Source organism: Emydura macquarii, unplaced genomic scaffold, assembly GCF_026122565.2.
Source record: "Emydura macquarii macquarii isolate MOO-44397 ecotype Brisbane River unplaced genomic scaffold, CSIRO-AGI_Emac_v2 contig_2768, whole genome shotgun sequence".
Classification (NCBI taxonomy): domain Eukaryota; kingdom Metazoa; phylum Chordata; order Testudines; family Chelidae; genus Emydura; species Emydura macquarii.
The window spans coordinates 30,729,017-30,750,194 of NW_027132905.1; the positions used below are offsets into that span (position 1 = coordinate 30,729,017).

At 49.5% G+C, this 21,178-nt stretch overlaps 2 protein-coding genes across 2 annotated transcripts; one reads left to right on the forward strand and one right to left on the reverse strand.

Moving 5' to 3' along the window:
• Positions 1–170: 170 nt before the first annotated feature.
• Positions 171–6,530, reverse strand: NDUFA2 (NADH:ubiquinone oxidoreductase subunit A2). Its single transcript, XM_067566893.1, has 3 exons — positions 6,365–6,530; positions 2,814–2,920; positions 171–378 (listed from the first exon to the last, which is right to left on the reverse strand). The coding sequence occupies exons 1-3, from the start codon at positions 6,469–6,471 to the stop codon at positions 287–289; spliced, it is 306 nt and encodes a 101-aa protein (XP_067422994.1). The 5' UTR covers positions 6,472–6,530; the 3' UTR covers positions 171–286.
• A 124-nt stretch (positions 6,531–6,654) lies between these two features.
• IK (IK cytokine) lies at positions 6,655–20,736 on the forward strand. Its single transcript, XM_067566894.1, has 20 exons — positions 6,655–6,777; positions 8,270–8,336; positions 8,923–9,015; positions 9,484–9,543; positions 10,579–10,746; positions 10,832–10,946; positions 11,415–11,485; positions 11,597–11,643; positions 11,977–12,140; positions 12,308–12,416; positions 13,121–13,160; positions 13,701–13,926; positions 15,939–15,957; positions 16,645–16,722; positions 17,131–17,212; positions 17,502–17,559; positions 18,336–18,424; positions 18,685–18,793; positions 19,238–19,272; positions 20,383–20,736. The coding sequence occupies exons 1-20, from the start codon at positions 6,762–6,764 to the stop codon at positions 20,408–20,410; spliced, it is 1,674 nt and encodes a 557-aa protein (XP_067422995.1). The 5' UTR covers positions 6,655–6,761; the 3' UTR covers positions 20,411–20,736.
• The last annotated feature ends 442 nt before the right edge of the window (positions 20,737–21,178 follow it).

Genomic DNA, 21,178 nt, shown 5'->3' on the forward strand with positions numbered 1-21,178 from the left:
GTAGGGAGCAGAGCTGGGTCTCAACTAAGCAAAGGAAAGTGGCTCAGTCTTGGACAAGAGGGGGATGTAACTCTGTGGATTTGCTCCCTCTTCAGTGTGCCCCCTCATGGGAGGACAAGCAGCTACCTCCCAACGTAGCATCTCTTTTAGGACAGACTCTCAAAGCGCTGTGTCAGACACATGCTTTTATATGCAATTAATAAGTTATGATTACAGATATCCAGATTCTACATTAAACCCATTCAGGCAAAGTCTGCAGCACTTGCAGGTTTAATTCTCTTGGTCTTCATGCTTTGCTGTGAACTACATTCTCCAGGGCCTTAGCCACTTGGTCCACATTGAGATTATTCAGTGGCACGCAAGTCTCTCTGCCGAACTCTAGGGGGAGAGAGAGAGAATTAGATGAAGAGACCACCTTGTCCTTTTCCCTAAGGTCAGGCAGTGCCCGATTTATTTCCTAGTGAAGGCTTGACAAGTTGGTCAAATGACTGCCTATTATTTGTAGTCAAATATTCCAACAAGAATACCCGTTTAGGTGGGGGCTGACCTTTCTGATTGCATGATGGAGCTATATTTTTTACAACTTCATTTTGTTGTGTTTTGCATTTATCGGAGTTAAAATAACTCAGTGAAGTACATTGGGTTTATGTAATTAGGCTTAAGTATTTAAGGCAAAACCTATTGCAGACCCTAAAGTCTTACTTGTTTGTTACTGTTCTAATAAATTAGTGCTTTAAATATTTGACTAGTTATTTTTGGATTGGTCAAATTCCCAACCCGAGTGTTCTATAGCATGGGGCTTCCACTCTTACTCTTGGATTATCCCTGTAAGGACCCTTTCCCTGACTCCGTTTAAGTTTTCCCCTCTCTATTGCTTAGTTATAATCCTCTTCTTCCTCCTTGGTGTTCACATTCTTCAGAATATTTCCAGATTATTTCCGTCCCCTCTAGTTTTTGCTCATCTGTACTCTACATGTTTAGCCTATTTTCCTCAGAAGGCAGCCCCACTCCCACAAACAGCTATTCAGACAGGCTGGTCTCACTGGCTAGCCCTCAGGACCAAGGAACAGACAGCCTATTACCCCAACCTGTAAGGGACACTTACGTTGAAGGCAGAGCAGACTTGTTACTTTCATTTTTAGCTGCAGCCTGTTCATCTCAGAGTCCTGACTAATTCTTGGGGAAGAGCTGTCTGAAAAGATTTGTTACTGGCCTGACTGCCACTTGGCATTGCAGCTCTCCGTCTCAGTTCTCATGGAGCTTTTTGCCTCCATAACTATCTATCACAAATCAGAAAAGCAGCATTTCCTTTGGTAGCCTTCCGAATCCTCCTGTTCTCATGGTGTTAGGAGATTAAGTCTGTGTAATTAACTGGCCTTCTCTATGCTTCTGATTCCACCACTAAGAAAAAAAATTCAAAGAGCTTATTTTTTAAAACTTCAACCAGAGTACGTGGCTAATCCTCAATGAATCAGTTTAAGATTGAAAGTGCTATAAACGTTTTGCACCACATAAGATTTCCACTCTGGTTCAAGAGCTTTAGTTGTGAGAGTCGCTGGCACCAGCTTTTTGCAACTACGACATAGCACTGTTGTACTCTTTGTGGCTCTATATGTCTACAGAGCAAAAACCAAAACTCTAGCAGGGCCAGGCTCTGACACTCAGAACTGATTCGGGCTTGCGCTACAGAGCTAAAAATAGCAGTGAGGAAGTTCTCACTCAGGCTGGAGACCGGGCTCAGACTCTCTCCCCTTCGCTGGGTGTTAGGACTCAGGTTCCAGCCTGAGTTGGAATGTCTACACTGCTGTTTTTAGCCTGGAGGCAAGCATGTTTGTCTGTGTAACAATACTACACAGTTAAAGCAACATAGCACTCTTCCAGTTTAGCTACATTGGGAGAAGTCTGTCTATTGTGCATATGCAGCATATTTTACTAATTTAAACATGCTTCTTTTAAAGGAAAAAGATCAGTTCATTTCACGGACTACCATTACATTTTAGGTTTCACAGAGACATCTGCATGAGACAGGGTCACACAAACAACTTTTTTTTATTTACTTTTTTTAAACTTCCTTTCTGATAGAGCCCTGTTTAGACAGTATGTCCTGAATGCTTTTTAAAAATATTCCTTTAAGAAGAGGGGAAGTTTTTCCCGTTCTCTTGATGTTTATAATGGTCTGTCCAGCTGGGGATAACTACTATAGAGGGAAACAATTAAACGAATTACATAAACACAAGTAAAACTGAAAAAACCAAACCCTAGCCAAAACTGCCCAGCTTTGTTGCAAGGAATTTTAGATGGGGTAACAGCAGTAGGTAGAAAGTTTTTAGGTGGACTTGTGATTTTCAAATTGACTATCCCTTTAAAGATTCACATTACAAAATGCACTCAGCTCCATTGCGCGCCTATACACACACAGCATTCAGAATCACTGTTTAAGCAGCTGAACTGAGGGCAGAGCACTGCTGCAGGTACCCTGGTTTCTGAACTTTCTAACAAGTTAATGTATCAGACATCCATTAGTCCATTTTTTGCCTTTATTTTGTACAGTGTCTCTTTGCTTTCCCCTTTCCCAAACCAAGCAGGACCTAACCTCATCTCACCACATATGGAAACTCCTCCTTGATGTGTAATTTGCACTGCTCTTTCCTGGATTGTGAGCAATTTATTGCTAATTTTCTAATTGGATACAGACGCCAGCGTCTTAGTACCACATCCACCGTGGGGAGGTTTCTCTGAAGATACTATACTAAGCAAGAGACAATGTCAAAATCAGAGCTGACGACATTGACTAGGGCTCCTTCCCAACTCACCATATCGAGCCCACAGCTTAGGCTGCACATCAGAGCATTCCCGGATCAGTATGGGGAAGTCTGGGTTTGCCTTTTTCAGAGTCACGTAGTGCTGTTCAATGAAGTCTCTGTAACAAACAATGCTAATTAAAGCCCAATGTTACTTCCAAGGACAAATCTGTGAAACTAAAGAAAATAGGTAGTTTTTTCTACTGGGGTCTCTTTAGTCTTGTATGCACCTTGCCCTGTCAAATCATCCATAGCCTTTGGAATCATGCAGCAGAGATAACCAGACTCTATGGAAGGGCACAATAATGAACCTCTTGTCTGTACAGCAATCTGCACCCCAGCTTTGTGGGCCTGTGGACCTCACCAAGGTTATATGAAGTATAGGACAAGCATTACGGAGAAACAGGACATGTCAAAAAATAATAACTGGACTGTCACTATGCAAAAGAATAAATGGACACAAATCAGACATAAAAAATAACATCCATAAACCAGTCAGAGAACACTTCAATCTCCCAGGACACTCTGTCACCGACTTGAAAGTTGCTATAGTCCTACAAAAAAAACTTCAAAAACAGACTTCAAAGAGAAACTGCTGAGCTTGAAATCATCTACAAACTTAACACAATCAAACTGAGTCTGAATTGGGACTTGGAATGGTTATCTCATTACAAGAAGTAATTGCCTTTGATCACACATTCTCACCTCCTAATCAATGGCTGTGAATAGACCTCAAGTACTCTACCTGAGTGGACTTTGCTTTCATTCACCTCCCCCATTATTGTTACTTCCCTTGGATATGTATATGCCTATGTGATTTCTATTTCTTACATCTGATGACGTGGGTTACAGCCCATGAAAGCTTATGCCTGCAGAAATTAAATTTATTAGTCTTTAAAGTGCTACCGAACTCTCGTTGTTTTTGCTGTATACAGATTAACACGGCTACCCCTCTGGAACTTTTCAACAATAATGGTGCTGTTACACAAGATCTCCATTCTATTTTATGCTTCAATCAAGGCACAAACAGTATTGCTTCCTGACCTCAGCTTGAGTGAACTGTCACAGCAGTGGATGGAGAATTCCATTGCCATATACAGAGGAACTCAAGCAGGGAAGAGAAAGAGCTATTTGTATGTACCATCCTCTTGCGGAGGAAAGAAGAGACTCAAAACAACACTGTCTTTTACTGAGATTTAACTGTTTACCCACACATCAGTCAATGCTGTCCAGGAGCATCTTTTAACCACTGACCCCATATTATTATCAGAGAAGCCTACAGAACATGGTGTCCACTAAGGGCACCTAGACAGGCCTCTCACCTACATTCACACCAACCCCATCTCCCTGACATAGCCCCCCTGTTCTAAGTGAGCATGTCATTATTATTGCAGTTTGTAGGAATCCTGGAGGTTTACAAGCTTTAAGCACATTAACAACAACAGAAAAATAATCTAGTTACTCTCAATGCACATACCATTAGCTGAGTTAGTGTCAGTTAATCAATAAACAACTCCCTAGACACAATCCCTACCCTAAGGATAAGCCCAGCAAAATAGGCCTTGCAATATACACAGGAGTCAATAAGTCTGGGGTCTAAGGAGTGTCAACTCAACCTCCCAACCCCGATTTACAGATGCATCACCCCCAGAGTCCATAGGGATGGTGTCCAAAATGCAGCCTGCCTGAAGCATCTGTCCACTAAAATCTAATCAAGCGATGCTCTGCAGTATCAAGTAATCACTATTAGTTTATGTGAGATACGAAGTCCATTCTGGCTCACTCAGCCAGCCCTTGGGAAAGCTGAACAATTAGACTGTACAAGTCTAATGAAAGAACCCAACTGTGCTGTCATCATCACACTACTATACCGCAACTCACCACCCAGGCCCTCTGAGGAGGAAACTGCTGCTTGGGCAGATTCCATAATCGCCTGCTTTGGGGTGCCTGCATCTCACTCTGCAGTCTTTAGCACTAGCCACAGAAAAAAGATCGTAAATTACACAGAGTAATGACTTGAGAACACTTCAATCTCCCAGGACACTCTGTAACTGACTTGAAAGTTGCCAAATGTCTACAAAAAATTTCAAAAACAGACTTCAAAGATAAATTGCAGAGCTAGAAATCATCTGCAAACTTGACACAATCAAACTGGGTCTAAATAGGGGCTTGGAATGGTTATCTCATTACAAGAAGTAATTGTCACAGTTCACACATTCTCACCTCCTAATCAATGGTTGTGAATAGGCCTCAACTACTCTAACTGAATGGACTTTGCTCATATCTATCTTCCTCATTGTTGTTCCTTACCCTTGGATATGTATATATATATACCTCCCATGTGATTTCTATTCCTTACATCTAATGAAGTGGGTTACAGCCCATGAAAGCTTATTCCTGTAAAAATTAAATTTGTTAGTCTTTAAAGTGCTACAGGACTCTTTGTTTTTGCTGTATACAGACTAACACGGCTACCCCTCTGGAACGTTTGACTTGATAGTGCTGCTGGTTCACACGCAGTGGCGTACCGAAGGGGGATGGGGGAGGCAGGCCCCTGGGCACTGGCCTGCAGGGGAGTGCTGGGTTGGCCCTTCACGACACGCAGGGGGTGGGAGGTGCAGGAGGCTCCGAGCAGCGCAGAGCTTCCTGTCCCCCCCACCCTCTGTGAAGGGTTGGCCCAGAGCGCATTCACCCGCAGCGCCAGCTCAGATCGGGTGACCTCATGCCCCAGCCTGAAAGTGAGAGCAGCCGCCCCTCAGCATCCTGCACTCCTCACCCTCCATCCGTAGTGAAGGGCCGACCCGGTGCCCACCCAGGCTGCGGGTGGTGGTGGTAGGGGGTTAAGGCCACCCCTGTCTGAGTTGGCACTGCGCTGGAGCGGCAGGTAAGTGTGGGGTGTGCGTGTGCTGGGCCAGCCCTTCACAACAGGTGGGGGGCAGCGGGTGAGGCGACTCAGAGGGGGCACCCCTCAGTGCCTCCCCCCAAGCACATCATGAAGGGCTGGCCTGGCCCAGCCCCCCTTCCCAGGCTGGGGAGCTAAGGCCACCCCCATCCAAGCCAGTGTGGGGCTGCAGCAGAAGAGGCGGGCGCTGCACGCCAGGTAAGTGCAGGGAGTTGGGGACAACGGAGCTAAGCCTACATTTGAGCCCCCCCCCCCCACCCCACCGGGCAGCTGGGAAACCCTCCTGCCCTACACAGGGAAGGGATGCAGGGAAACGTAAGGCGACACAAATGTAGGCTTGGTCCCTGAGGGCCGGAGACTCTCCATAAACCACTGTTCACACTTGGCTCCGAGTCCAGACTAAACAAGTCTCTCTGGAGGGGCGGCTGCCTATTGTCTCCCTGCTGCCTTGCGCACCCCCGGCTGTCTGGACCTGCCCAGTGTCTCCTGGTTTATAGAGTGTAAAATCTGCGGGGCAGGGACCATCTCTTTGCTGGGGCCGGCGCAGGGATGATGATCACGCCGGTAACTCAATAGTGCCAGTGTCCCGTGAGGGGAGGGACTCGGAGGGGGAGAGGCTCCCAAGTGCTCCGGCCCAGTCCCCACGGCCTGTGCCCCGCACCTGGTGCCCTGGCTGCCCGGCGAGCGCTGACACAGGTTGATCCGAAGCTCCTTGAGGCTCCGTCCTAGACCACTCCCGATGCTCCGCACAGCCGCGGCCGCCGCCATCTTCCCAGTACACCACCCCCTGTCCCACTCCCATCCAATCCCACAGCCGGCAGGTAGGGGAGGCCCAGAGCATGACACGGGCCGCAGCCAATCTCAGGTCGCTTCGAACCTCCTTAGCCAATTCGCAGTCTGCTGAGCTCGCAGGCTGGGGGCGGGTTTTCTGCTCCGTTCCGCATCCGCTCCCTGCGCGGTGCATTGTGGTCGTGGGCAGGTCGCGCGCGGGGTATCGTGGGAAAGGCGGACGGGTCCGACTCCGATCGTTGTGTGGCGTTGGTGTCTGTACGGCGAAGATGCCGGAGCGAGACAGTGAGTATCGGGGCGGGGATAGGAGCGACCGGTCTGCGGAGCGCAGGGTTCCCTCCCCGCCCCAACTAGCGCGGCCCCTGGGCGAGCGCGCACCGGGAGCCTCGGAGGGGACCGGGGAGCGGTGACCGGGCCGGAGGGCAGGCCCCGGGCTCTCGCCCCAGCAGGAAAGTCACCCAGAGCCGCCTGTGAGCGCCCAGTGCGGGGAGTCAGCCCAGCACCCCGCGGCGCACCTGGGGGCGGGGAGGTAAGAATCTGCTCCAGGATTTGGCCCTGATCCGCTTCACTGGCGCCACTAGATCCAGTGCGTGTTTCGTCTGCTCCGGCGGGCAGCGGCTTGAAGCTGGTGGCTAGTCAGATCAACGCCTGGCCGCTCCAGCGGGGTTTGCACTGGGAAGGCACTGACCCGTGGGGAAACAGGCTTCCCCATTTCCCATGGGGCTCGCAGGGCTCCAGCGATGAGGTTCTCCCCTGGATTAGCGACTTAGGCCTGGGGTATGCTTCAGAATTGGATCGACCTATCTATAGTGCTCAGGGCTGTGAAAAATTTTGCACCCCGAGCACAACAGTTGGTTCATCGAACCCCTACTATAGACACAGCTAGATCGATGGAAGGATTCATCCCATCAGTCTAGCTATCCCCTCTCGGAGAGCTGGAGTAACATCAACAGAGATACACTTTCCATCGATGTAGGAACATCTATCCTACAGTGGCACAGTTGCAGCACTATAGCTGTGCCGCTGTAGCGGCATTATTGTAGATATACTCTTAGCATTAAGGAGACAATCAACAATGACAAATGCTTCTCCTGCATTTATTTTCTATTGGGGCTAGCTGGAGGATCAGATTCTCCAATATAGGTATGGCTTTGTTTTGGTGATTTTTTAGGTTCTGGGTAAAAGCCAATAACCTGGATATTTCTGCATGACCTAAGAATTTTACTCCTTCACTGCATGTTTGGGGCTTTGTTGTTTAGCAGAACTCTCCATTGCCTTCTGAGAGATGATAACCCTGCTAAATAGCCTCCTGAAGCATGAGAGATGCTCCTGTTGTAGTTCTGAATTCTCTAATGTAACCATTCATCTGTTGAGACAGCTACAGGACTTTAAATGACAAATAACATTCCTGTAAAAAGTGCCTTCCGACCTCAGAGTGATTGAGGGTGATTCCAGAGCATTAGGAATCCGACTCTTCTTAAACTGATGCCAGGTTATAAGGATCAGAGGGTCATAATCGAACACTTTTGTGCAGTAGCTGGCTAGGCTAAAAATGCCAATTGTGTATTGATGTGCTCTGTGAAAGGAGAAGCTGTCCCGTATGTGGCATACGCTTATTTTATTTGGGGAGGGGTGAAATCTAATTTTCTCTTCATTATTCACTGAAATCTGATTTTGACTCTTCTACAGTTTGGTACCAATAAGATGCAGGTCTGGGCCTGGCAGCACAGTGTACAGATTGATAGGCTCTAACTGATTCTCTTTTTCCTCCTCCAAGGTGAGCCGTTCTCCAACCCTCTGGCCCCCGATGGCCATGAGGTGGACGATTCCCACTCCTTCCATCAGTGAGTAGAAAAGTTTTTGCTGTCCGTTTCCTTCAAACAGAAAGGCAGTAGGCACAATACGGTTTGCTATGGGAGGAAAGGATTTGGATATTGTTTCTGAGGTGCTGGGCCCCCTGCCGGCTGATAGCTCTTGCCCCACCCCTTCCCCCCAGCTGAAGCAGAAAATGTCACGGAGGTCGCAGGAAGTCATGAATTCCGTGACCTCCATGACATCATCTTACCCAGAATTATGATCATCTGACAATAGATTTCTCCAGTATGTCCAGGCCCAGTCACTTGTAGCTGAACTACAGCATATCTTTTAGAAAGACCTCTAATCTTGATTTAAAGACTCCCAAGTGCTGGAGAATGTTCTACATTCATTAGTAAATTATCTTCATGGTTTAAAAACATGCATTTTATTTCCATTCTGAATGTTGCAAAATTGAATATGGGCAATCCAGTGCAGACTGCAGTGTCACAATCTGGTCAGGTACATTCAGAGAAAAAATAATCAGGGAAAAATAGTGACAAACCTGCTCTCACTGGAGTGTGTGATGGTCTCGTTATCATTGTTACAGTGAAACACGATTCTTCCTCCTCCTAGGTCCAAGCTGACCAATGAAGACTTCCGAAAGCTTCTTATGACTCCACGGGCTGCGCCAACATCCGCACCACCCTCCAAATCTCGCCATCATGAGTAAGTAGATTTCATTAATCTTTCACTGCTCTTAGACCGAACATGTACTTACAGTTCAACAGCTATTGTACGTCTGACTCTCTCTTCCCTGTACTCCATTACTGACTAACTTGCTTTGTGTGTTGTAGATGCAGTGGGGGTGGGGAAACCAGTAAAATCAGAACACCACGAATGAGAGTGTGGATGCAGTGGATTTATTAAAATCTGCATGGGAATCCAAATTTGTCTTTGGTTCTCATATTGAGCCCTTTAACTTTCTCCTTCTGCCTCCCTCTTGGTACAACTGAGTTAGGTGTCATATCAGGCAGAAATCTAAGTATCCTGCTCTAAATATACCTAGCTTTGGACATCTAAGTGTTAGATGTCTCAAGCCCAGGGTCCTGTGTGACTGCTACCTCTAGTCCCTCCTCTTCTTGTTTTGTGGATGCCTGGTGTCTGTGATGACTGTTGTTTTTCTGTTCTCTCCAGGATGCCTCGGGAGTACAACGAAGATGAAGATCCAGCTGCTCGCAGGAGGAAGAAGAAAAGGTAAATGGGAAATGTGCTGTGTCAGAAGCCACCTTCACCTGCCAGCCAGCTGCTGCCCTTTAGAAAGCAGAAAGGGATCCTAAGTGGCCTGAAATATCAGTGGGCTTTCCATTGATGGCAAAGGACCCAAATGATGTTAGAAGCACTCTGATAGGGAGGTCGTCAATTTTCATAAACACCAAAGTGATTGCACTAGATGAGCAGTAGGATAGACTGCTTAGATAGCTCCTAGGAAAATGTTAGGAGACAGCATCTGACATGGCTGCCCGCTGTGGGTGTCAGTTAGGACAATATGGGGGTATTTCTTGTCAAGTATTGAACTTATTATGGTGCATTTACACTGTGTGACTGTGAGTAGAGTGGGTTCTTCACTTTTAAAGCCACTCTGTTCCTCAGCAATATCTTGCTATAATAACGTTATGTTGTTTACCATTTTCCATACAAACTGTGTCCCCAAATGCTGAAGAGGTAAAAATATGAAGAGTGATACCTGAGGAAGAAAAGTTTTGTCTTCCACTGAGATGTGAAGACATAGGACTGGTTGGAACTGAGGATTACAGGAAGATTTTCCTAAACAGGAGTTGCTACCATGGAAAAAACTATTGCATATACAGTGATGAGATTGTGGAAAGAGTGCTAGATGAACAGGAGTGAGAAGGGCAGTAGAGAGAGACAATGTCTAAGAGAGTCTGCAGCAAGTCCATTAAGTCCATTAAAAACAAGTATCTTCAAAGGAATGGGAAGCCACACTGAAGATGTTTGAGGATGAGGTTATATGGCTGAAGGAAGGCAGCAGTATTTTCTACATGCTGGAGTCTGGAGAGTTGGGACTTTAGGGAACCACTGAGAAGAGATGTGTGCTAGCTGAGGCAGGGGAGCTAAAAGCATGGGTGAGAATTTAAGCAGAGGTGGAGTGGAGGCAGTGACCCACACAGGGCAATGCTGTGGGAATGGGAATAAGCTGGTGATATCACCTGGTCAGTATTTTATAAACAACCCAGTAGCTCAAACGCTCCTCCCTTTCTCTGCCCCCAGCTATTATGCGAAGCTGCGTCAGCAAGAGATTGAACGAGAGAGGGAGCTGGCTGAGAAATACAGGGATCGAGCCAAGGAGAGAAGAGATGGAGTAAACAAAGACTATGAGGAAACGGAGCTGATTAGCACGACTGCCAACTACAGGGCAGTGGGACCCACTGCAGAAGCGTAAGTGAGCCTGTGTCCAGGCATTGTCCATGGAGCTCCAGCCCACAGCGGAGCTTGTGTAACGTACTCCATTCTCATTGCCCAGGGATAAGTCAGCTGCTGAGAAGAGGCGACAACTGATCCAGGAGTCCAAGTTCTTGGGTGGTGACATGGAGCACACTCACTTGGTGAAGGGTCTGGATTTTGCACTGCTGCAGAAGGTGAGCGCAGATGATAATACATCAATAGGGCTTTCCTTCTGAGCAGCAATGTTCTCAACGAGCTAAGCCATTGACCTCTCACCCCCTCCAGTGTAGTAAATAAATATTATCCCAAGTTTACATGGGGAAACCAAGTCCCAAGGTAGTGAAGTGAATCACTCAAGTCTACATAATGATGCCGTGGCTGAATTGGACCTAGAACCCAGGAGTTCTCTCTCGCAATCCCTTGCTCCAGTCTAGCGAGTGGAGCACACAGGGAAATAGCTCTGTCAAGCACTACTCTGCACTCGTTCAGCCTGTTTCTTGGTCAGAATTGCCCTGTGTGAGGCTGGGTAGGGCAAAGCACTGGCTGGTTCACTGAAGGTACTGTAGCCCAGGGAACGGTTGAATGCCTCTCTTATGGTTACGGGGGGGCAGCAGTAACATTTTGACAGCGTTTTCCCTTCCTCTCTGTCTTGTTCTGACCAGGTACGTGCTGAGATTGCCAGCAAAGAGAAGGAAGAGGAGGAGCTGATGGAGAAACCGCAGAAGGAAACCAAGTGAGTGCTGGAAGGCTGAGCTCTCCTCTAAGCGCAGTACAGCTGCATCCCCAGGGGTTGGAGCAGGAATGGATGCAGCCATTCGTGTAACACTTTCCGCTTTCTTTTCAGAAAAGACGAAGATCCTGAAAATAAAATAGAATTCAAGACTCGTTTGGGTATGAATGTGGCCGTGTTGTCACTTTCTTTGGGTGTGCTGTGCTGGGTGTGCAGAGACAGGAAGGGGATTGGTGGATTGGCTGAGGGGTCATGCCCTGGGTTTGGCAGAGAGCAAATTGGATAGGGTCTTGCCTTCAATCCAGGGGAGTTGTGGAAGACTCTGGATTGGTGAGGGGCTGGCAGATTGGTTCTCATTGTCAGGAGAGAGGCTGTTTGTGAGGTCCTGGAGCCTCTCAGCTGGAATAATTTAGCTCTTGCAATCAATAGGTGTCTGGGTATTTGGGTTTCCTCCTCTCCTGAGCCACTGTTTTACGCTTCTCACTCTTCCCCAGGTCGGAACATCTACCGCATACTGTTCAAGACTAAGGCATATGAGCGGAATGAGCTGTACCTACCGGGGCGGATGGCCTATGTAGTGGATCTGGATGATGAGTACGCAGACACAGATATCCCAACCACTCTGATCCGAAGCAAAGCCGACTGCCCCACCATGGAGGTAACTGCCTAGGGCTGCTCTTGGTCCCCCTACTGCATTGTCTGACAGCACTGGCTCTAACTCAGCAGCAGCGTGGCTGCTCAGAGTCCTGCCTCACATAGGGGCTGCAGCTCTCAGGGATCCTCCTTCAGGAGAATCATTCCTTCTCTTGGCGCTTTCTCTTCCAGGCACAGACCACACTGACCACAAACGACATTGTCATCAGCAAGCTGACTCAGATCCTCTCCTACCTGAGGCAGGGGACCCGCAACAAGAAGCTAAAGAAGAAGGACAAAGGTAGCCCCAAGGGGAGGAAACTTCTATATGTCATAGCTAACTGCGTTGCCGGAAAAGTTACTGGCTGGGCTGTGGTCAACACACTGGGGCTTGACCTTGGTGAAATTCCAAAGGAGTAAAGGGAGTTGTGTCTCCTGGCTGGGTTTCTGTGGCCTGAGAGGGAGGAGGGTGTGAAATCGGGGCTAGGGCTCCTGTGGCCCATGCGGGGATCGATTTGGGGGGAAGGACAGAGTTCTTAGAAATGAAGTGATAGATCGTGGCTGGGCTAGGTTCCCTTGGTGTTAGGGGACAGAATTAGGGGTCAGTGTTCCTGTGACTCTCAATGGCCCTAGGGGATCCCTGGCAGGGCTGGATCCTTAGGCAGGCTCTCTTGTGATGATGGTGGGGAATCACTGGCTAGTCTAAAAGTGCAGGCTCTAAATGGGGATTGCACTGTGACTTTCTCAGTTTCGTTCCTTTCGGGCTGAAGGGAAGCTAGTTATTTCCCATCACCAGCCACATGGGAGGGGAAGAGAGAAAGCTGTCTGGAGGCAGCTCTGCCTGCAAAGAGGTGTGTATATGGCCTGGGGGCCTGCTGGAGGCTAGTATGGGAGGTTCTGTAGTGATTGCACAAGCCCCTCTGTAAGTTGGTTGGGCAGAGCAGGGGATTCAGAGAAAGCAAGACAGGTGGACAGACTTCACTGACTGCTGCCTTCTGCCTGCAGGAAAGCTGGATGAGAAGAAGCCCCCTGAGGCTGATATGAAGTAAGTAACCCCCTCGACGATGAGGGACTCTCCGTTGGGGTTTCTCATGGTTGCTCACACTACGGGTTTTGGGAATCAGGAAGTTACCTGGTGCTTTGGGGGATAGTTTCTGGGTTGGTTTGGGGAATTGCAGGCAGGCTGGAGGCTGCATTTGTTTCATTACTTCTTTACAATTTAGCATGGAGATCCCCCCTCTCCCCCCCATTCCCTGTAAGCTGGGGGGTGAGAGATGATGAGGCCCAGACAAGGGAGAGGAGAGGTTTTTAGTTGAAACTAGAAATGGCTGCAGCGTCTTTACCTCCCTGGGCACAGAGGAGGCCAGTGCCGATAGCAGGAGTCGCAGGGCAGAAAGCTCTTGTTTTTGGTGGAGAAATGTGTGCTAGATGAGCACAGGGATGCAACTGGCTGGGACTTGTCAGATGCTGTAGTCTTCTCTGAATTCCTTCTGCTTGCTCCTGGTTAGTCTCCGGCTCCGAGGAGCTGATCTGTTGGCCTTTGCCGTGACACCAGCGGTAACAGGAACATCTGTTTCACCTGCAGTATCTTTGAAGATATTGGTGACTATGTGCCATCTGCGGCGAAGGTGCCACGGGAGAAGGAGCGAGAGAGGTACCGAGAGCGAGATCGCGACAGGGAGAGGGAGCGAGATCGCGACAGGGAGAGGGAGCGCGAGAGAGAGCGGGAACGGGATCGAGAGAGAGAGCGAGAACGGGAGGAGGAAAAGAAGAGACACAGCTACTTCGAGAAACCCAAAGCTGATGATGAAGTGAGTTAAAGAAGGTCCCCTCTGGCTTCCTCCCACCCCCAAATGGGACGGGGTTATCACGGAGCCAGGGGAGATTCATACTGCGCCTGTCTGTACCAAAGCGAGAATATGGCCTATGTGACCCATCCCGTGCCCAAGGTAGTCACCTGAAGATGCCAAGATCAGGGCAGGCTGTAAAAGGAGAGCAGATTCTCCCAATCTGGAGGGTGACACTGAAGTCAGGCTTCCCAACCAGCTTCAAACTGTGCTTCTGATTCTGGTTATCAAGAAGCCAGTACACAGATGCACACAGCCCCCTTTACTGCATTTCAGCCTCTGGCTCCCAGTCAGCCACTAGGTCCAGTAAAGAGACAAGATATTTAAACTCTATGCTCTTTACTAAAAAGGTTCCTTCTGACCCCAAAGGGTCAGCCACAGTACCAGTTCAGTGTAAGTTTGGATCTTACCTAAAATACCACGCTGCCAGACAATCCTTTAGTAATTAAAACTAAAGGTTTATTGTAAAAGGAAAGAAATAAACCATAAGAGAAATGTTAAAGGCTTAAAGTAATCAGATACATACAAATGATTAAAAATCTATACACATCAGGTTTCTAGAGGAGTTGTGGAGTTTGCAGGCTTGTACAGTTCCTCTGGTGTACATCCAGTACCTGGATGGGTCTTAGTCCTTCGGTTCAATTGCAAAACAAATTGATCCAAAGGTAGACATGTGTCTATAGCTGAACAGGAACAAAGACAAAATGGTTTCTGTGGCTTGGCCTTATATACTCTCTGGCCTGGGCCATGCTGTCTTGTGAAATGTTACAAGAACTAAAATGGAGTCCAAAGTCACATGGGCCAATCCCGGTAACTCTTCAGGTATGCTTTTAGTTTCTTCCTGGGTCCTTTGCATCTGTGAGTGTCTTGATGGGCCATTAAGCAGGCTATTGTCCTGCCGCCATCCTATCTGGGGTGTTGCCCAGGCAGCACAATTTGAAATACAGATATCTCAAATATATCTATAACTTTCATTTCACATATTACACATGAACATAAGTATTATCATCTGACTTAGCATATTGTAACCTTTCTAACAGTACCTGACATGGCATATCTCACATGAATTATGATTTTGACACACTGATGTTAACCAATATGACAAATGCTCTCCCCCCCAATCTACCCAGCATGACACCCCCAACATGAGACTGGTGTAGAAAGGAGTAATCAGAGCTCCTGAATACACCTCAAGGCCCCCGTTATTCAGACAGCGTGACAGCCTAGGAGAGTCATCAGGTAGCAACACTTGCATCTTCTGCTGGTTCCTCATGCTGTGATGAGAATACAGACTCCCTGGAGAAGGGGGAGCCCTGGGTATCCTGCTCTCCATTTCCCACATGCCAAGTAGGCACAGATCCAGTGCCTTGTCCACAGTCTCCACTGTGATGGAGAATTTCTGGGGGATGGGGTAGGAGGGGCAATAGCCCCAGGTCAGTAGCAAGGCTCTTTCTGAGTCCCAGGTAAAGTGTGTGGGCAGATTCTGACCTGCAGTGAGCTGTGGGAAATCCAGACTGACTTCACTCTGCTCGGCTGCTGCAGCTTTGAATTGCCCCAGTGTTGGAGGGGGCTGTGGGTTAGGGCAGGAATATAGCTGGGTCACCCACTGCCTTGCAAGCTGACAGTGGGATTGGCATGCTTGTTGGAGAGGGGTGTTGCTGCTGCACCTGGAACTTTTTGCATTTCTGTGTGACATATCCTTAGATGTCTCCATATTGGTCTATGATGTGGGCAGAGTCTCACTGATCAGTTGCTTGGTGGGAAGACTGGGCACCTCCGTACTCCCTCCTACTGCAGTTGCCTTGAAAAGCAGGACTGGAGGGAGCTTTTTACCCTTCCACACACTGAAGGCTCAGTCCTACATTTCTTGTGCAGCGTGGGGAAAGGATTGGGCCCTCAGACTCGGGACTCACGAGCACTGTCATTTTCAGTTTTCTGGCCCACCATAGTAACACTGTCTTTCCTTTTCTTTACAGCCCCTGGATATTGACAAAGGTGAGTTACCGTGTTTGATGAGTGGCATGAGGCAGATGGAACCGAATTCCAGCCCTGAGCAGGGACCTTCTAACCCTATTGGCTGCATGGTGAACAGTGCTCCTGGCCCTGCCAGTCCAGGCCTATAGGATTCTGCTTTAGCTCCTGAAGCCTGTAATGTTGCTATAAAACAATGGAGGCCCATCTGGCTGTGGGGGATTGGAAATGGGATAAAGAGCCCTGCACACCCTAGGGTGAAATTCATTCATTCACTGAAATTCATTCCCACTGGGACATGGTTGTCCAGATAGGCCTTTGTGTAGCTCCTGATTGAACAGAGGTCCCATCCTGCTGGCTCTAGTCAGCAGGAAGCCCAGAGGCTCAGTGAGCCTGATCTGGACTGACCCTAGAGGCTGTTTCCTCTGGATTGGGTTTATTTCCTCCTTTGTGGGTCTCCCCATTAGTCCCTAGCCATTGTGTCTCCTCCTCCTATGGCTTGATGAAGGATCTTCTTGGGTCACCTGCTTTATTCCATTAGCTACCAGATGCTCTGTTGAGAAGCTGCTTTAATCATCATGACTGTGGGGGCTTATGACATGCATTCATGTAAGAGGTCTTCTGTCAGCCCTGTGTGCTGCAGGCAGGGAGCTGGACCCCTTCGGTGCCCTGGTTAGAGTGGAGTCTTAACGGCTTTTCTCTTGCCTACAGGACCAGGCTCAGCCAAGGAGCTGATTAAATCTATCAATGAGAAGTTCGCTGGAGCAGCTGGCTGGGAAGGAGCAGAATCATATCCTTTATGCTCACGCATCAACTTGGTTGGTGCTGGGGTTCCGGGCTTTTCTTGCTGGCAGCCTGTTGGTTTGTCTGGGCATCTCCCCTGTGCTGCGGGAGGGCTCTTCTCCACCGGCACCTCTCTCAGGGTTCTCTCTCTCTCACACACTTTGCTGTTGGGAGAGGAGGGCTGGAAAAGCCATCTGAACACTGTGTCCCTTGTGGTACGTTGGGTGCAAACCATGAATCAACACCTGGTGTGTCCTACTAGAGAAGGGGCTCTGCTGACCGTCTCGGCCCCCTGGTCCATGTTTTGCCCTGCATAGTCCCCACACCAGCGCTGTCTGCCCAGCCCATTCTTATGGCTCCTTCCTGCTCCTAGCTGACAAGGTCTCCTTGCTGCATTTTCTTTAACATGCGACACATTAAAGAAGCCCGAAGACAAGAAGCAGCTGGGCGATTTCTTTGGAATGTCGAACAGCTACGCCGAGTGCTACCCTGCGACGTAAGGGCTTGCTGGGGGCTGGGGATCGCTGTACAGCTGCTTCCCAGGCAGCTGGGGGCTTGGTCAGAGCTGAGGAGCCCAGACTGGCACTTACCTGGCCCTGCTTGGAGAGCACCCTACCACAGGTGCTGTCATCTGGCCCAGGGAGCTGCTGCAGCTGCCCAGCTAGAGTGAAAGTCAGATGTTCATAGAATCCTTCACTGCCAGAACAGAGCGAGTACTTGGCAGAACTGTGTGTGCTGCAGGGTCTAAGCCTTTGCCCCAGCTGACTCTCCCTCTCCCCTTTCAGAATGGATGACATGGCTGTGGACAGTGATGAAGAGGTGGACTACAGCAAAATGGATCAGGTATTCCCAGCACGCTTTTAAAGCCAGTTCATGAGGCAGGTGTAAAAACACAGGCTCATAAGAGCCCAGCTAGAGGGCAGAATCCGTGCAGGGCGGGTCTGGATATGGACTCCTGGCTCCACGAGCTAACTTTGTGTTTGTTTCTCAGCTAGAGGGAAATACTGATGCTCTCCACTCTGGGGCTGGATCTTTCTGACCTGTTTGCTGTGAGGGGGATGAAAATTGCCTGTCATCTGGTGCTCAAATGATTGGCTGGGGGAGGGGTTCTAGTTAGATTCTAGTTGTCTGGCTCCCTGGCCCATCACTCCTCTTAGCTTTGCTCACTGGCCAAGATTAGAACCAGGCCTTTCCTTCCTGTCTGCCTTCAGGACTTCCTGTTCCAAAGGGGGCGGGTGAGCAGGGGCCTGCCAGCAAGCAAAGATGAATCAGAGAATCCATCTAAAGATCTGCCTTTCTGCTCCCTTTGTGAGGGCTGGAGCTGATCCTTGCAGGGTTGAGGAAAACCCCATGGCTACAGTGACTGGCATCTCATACCAGCTCTCTCTAGTTCTGGGCATCTCCCATGTGGAGCAATGACCTTCTCAGAGATGGTATCCATAAGCTCCCAGAATTCTGAGTCCCAGCTGGGATGAGATCAGACTGCTCCCTGCTTGCGCCTGACTTGGTTTGGAATAAGATCCCCAAGCCTGTTCTTCTCCTCCAGGCCTGTGGTCTGTGTGGGGAGAATAAACCAGCTCCTTTGAGGAGTAGCTAAGCCCCTCTCTCTCCTGCTGCAGGGTAACAAGAAGGGGCCCCTGGGCCGCTGGGACTTTGACACACAGGAGGAGTACAGCGAGTACATGAACAACAAAGAGGCTCTGCCCAAGTAAGTCTGGAATGTACTCAGGGTGGGGAGAGAGGAGCAGAGTGGGTGATGGGAGCACCGCTGCTGTCTGAGTCCCTTGGGCAGGACACCCCCTTGGCAATAACCCTTAGGAGACTCCTATCCAGCCCAGTGAAGCCGAGACCCTAATCTGGCCCAATAATACAGGCCATCTGGCTGGTCTGTGGCCACCTGCCCAGTTAGTCCAAGCTGAGGGCACGGTCACTGTCGTCCACACCTGACCTCCCCTCTGTTCTCCCCAGAGCGGCTTTCCAGTACGGAATCAAGATGTCAGAGGGCCGTAAAACGCGCCGTTTCAAGGAGACCAATGACAAGGCTGAGTTGGACCGGCAGTGGAAGAAGATCAGTGCGGTGAGTGTCTGGGGCCTTGGCTGGGTGCTCCTTGGAGGCAGAGCTGTTTCTCTGCTGAGGGATGCTGTTTGGCCAGAACTTGAACTGTTAATGCCCCAGAGGGAGGATCCTCTTCCTCTGGGGTCGGTTGAGCTGTCTCTGGTGTTGGCAGATGTCCAGGGGTGGGGACCTGACCTCATGTCTCTGGCCCCATGCACTCCTTCTTCCCACAATGTCTCAAGTACAAATTGGTTTGGTTGCATAGAATTCTCCCTGAGTGGATCTTGCAGTTCTAAAGTCCTAGCTCCTGCCTCACCCTTACCAGGCCTAAGAACCTGCAAATCAGCTCCCTCCCCTGTGGAGCCTTCACCTTTTACCGTGGGTAGGGAGACCTCCTGCCCCAGGATCTCTGGGCAGCTTGTGACACTCTCATATACTAACATCATCTTTGTGCTTTCTCTGCAGATCATTGAGAAAAGGAAGAAGTTAGAGGCTGACGGGTGAGTGGAATCTCCTCTTCATTCATATGAATTAGTTGCGGGGGAGCCCTGCAGTGCATGCACTGGGGCCTGCCAGCCTTTGTCCCCCACACGGGACAGCTGGACAAGCGTCGTCCTGCTGCTTCAGCAGCTCCACGTTTGGCCCACCTCCAAGGGTGGAGGAAGGGCTGAGGCTGTGACCCAAACAGTCTTAATCTCTGTGAGACTACCAGCCAGGGAGCCGGCTATTTTATTTTGGTGTCCTCCAGGCCTCTCCCAACACTAGGATCTGTGGATTGAAGCACTAAACTTTCCAATGCAGTTCTGCCCTGCAGCTCATTCCCCATCCACTAGAACTTCCCCAGCGTGCTCAGCCCATCCAGCCTTCAGAAGAAAGCTGCCGGCATGGACACATCCTCTAGGACCTGGGAGAAGACCCCAACTTTCAGTTGTTACTCTGCTGGGCTGGACTCTGTCTCCTCTACCCCCCCGTGACATATGTTCTTAAATGCCCTTAGCATAAGCATGCTGAGCAGGCCTAGAAATCTGAGGAGCGCTGAGCTAGCAGGATCAGAAGCAGAGGAGAGATTATCTCCCCAGGCCATCCATGGCATCATCATATGAGAACGCCAGCTCTATCCAGTGCCTGAGCCAGCCTGGCGTAAAGGGCTCTCCTGAAGTCCCTTCTCTCTTCACACAGCCCTGTGGAGCTCCAAAGAGCCACTGTGTTTAGGCTCAGGTCTGCACCAGGGTTAAACTGAGGGACAGTTTGGGCTCATGGTTCTGATGTGGGCTCACGGCAGCCAGAGTGCCCCTAAGTACACTGCTGCTCCCTGCATTGCAAGCCCCACTCCTCTGGCTTGTATTTGCCTTTGAGAGCCAGGCAAGACGCAAGGCGTCTCTTCAGTGGTGCTGCCCAGCTTTGGCAGGCAGGATGCATGCCTTGGAAAAAGGTGCTGTAGCCTGGGGGAGGGGAGCTCACTCAGGAAGGTGCACCTTATGGGAGTCCCCAGAAGTAATGTTCATTCTCCATCAGGAAACAGGTTGAGGGGAAGCCTCAAGTTAGACACCCCCAGGGATTGTCTGTCTAGTGGCATGCTGACGGCTGGCCTCATGTCTTTCTGGTTTCAGGGTGGAAGTGAAGAGACCGAAGTACTGACATTCCAGCCAAGTTCCCGTCTCTCAGCCTTGGGCTTTGATTTCTGGACACTTTGCTTCTTGGTTTTTATTTAAACTCTGCAGCTGTGATTCCTGTCGCAGGCTCTGGCACAAAGCTGCTTTGCTCCCTGCTCTCAGGAAGGAACAGGGTGTGGTGGGGTATGTGTGCACTTTGGGGGAGAGCTTTCCTTCTCTGTCCTGAAGAGCCTGGTGCCCGTGGACTGGTAGTGGCTGTGCACCCAGGCTGTGCCCCTTCCTCCAGAGTCTCCGTGGCTGCATCATGTGATTTGTAAGTCTTGTCAATGCAATAAAATTGCGCTAACTCTCTGTATGTGTGTCACTCCTGAGTTTGCCTGTTGGGCTGCAGCTGGAATGGCTGGGATCCAGGGCGCTGCGTGTTGGAAGCTAGAGAGGTTTCTGCTTCCCTTTTCCCTCCTGTGGAGGATCTCTGTGCATCACGTCTTTCAAACAGAAGGAGACAGAACATGTTTGAAAGGACTTCTCCCCTGCTCGGGGCAGGCTCACAGGACAAGACCTGCTTTCACTATGGTGTCCCGAGAGTTACAGTGGCAGCTGTATTTAACCTTAGCCTGGCTGAGGCTACTGATGTATCCACAGCCACATTCTGAGTGGCCAGTTCCACCTTTTTCATGGTGTCAGTCACACAGCAACTCCCCAGTGGTGCCCATCCTGAGGACAGGGAAAATCCCTGCACCCACCATGTTCAATGGGAGGAAAGAAAATGCTGCCCTTGCTTACTGGGCCCCAA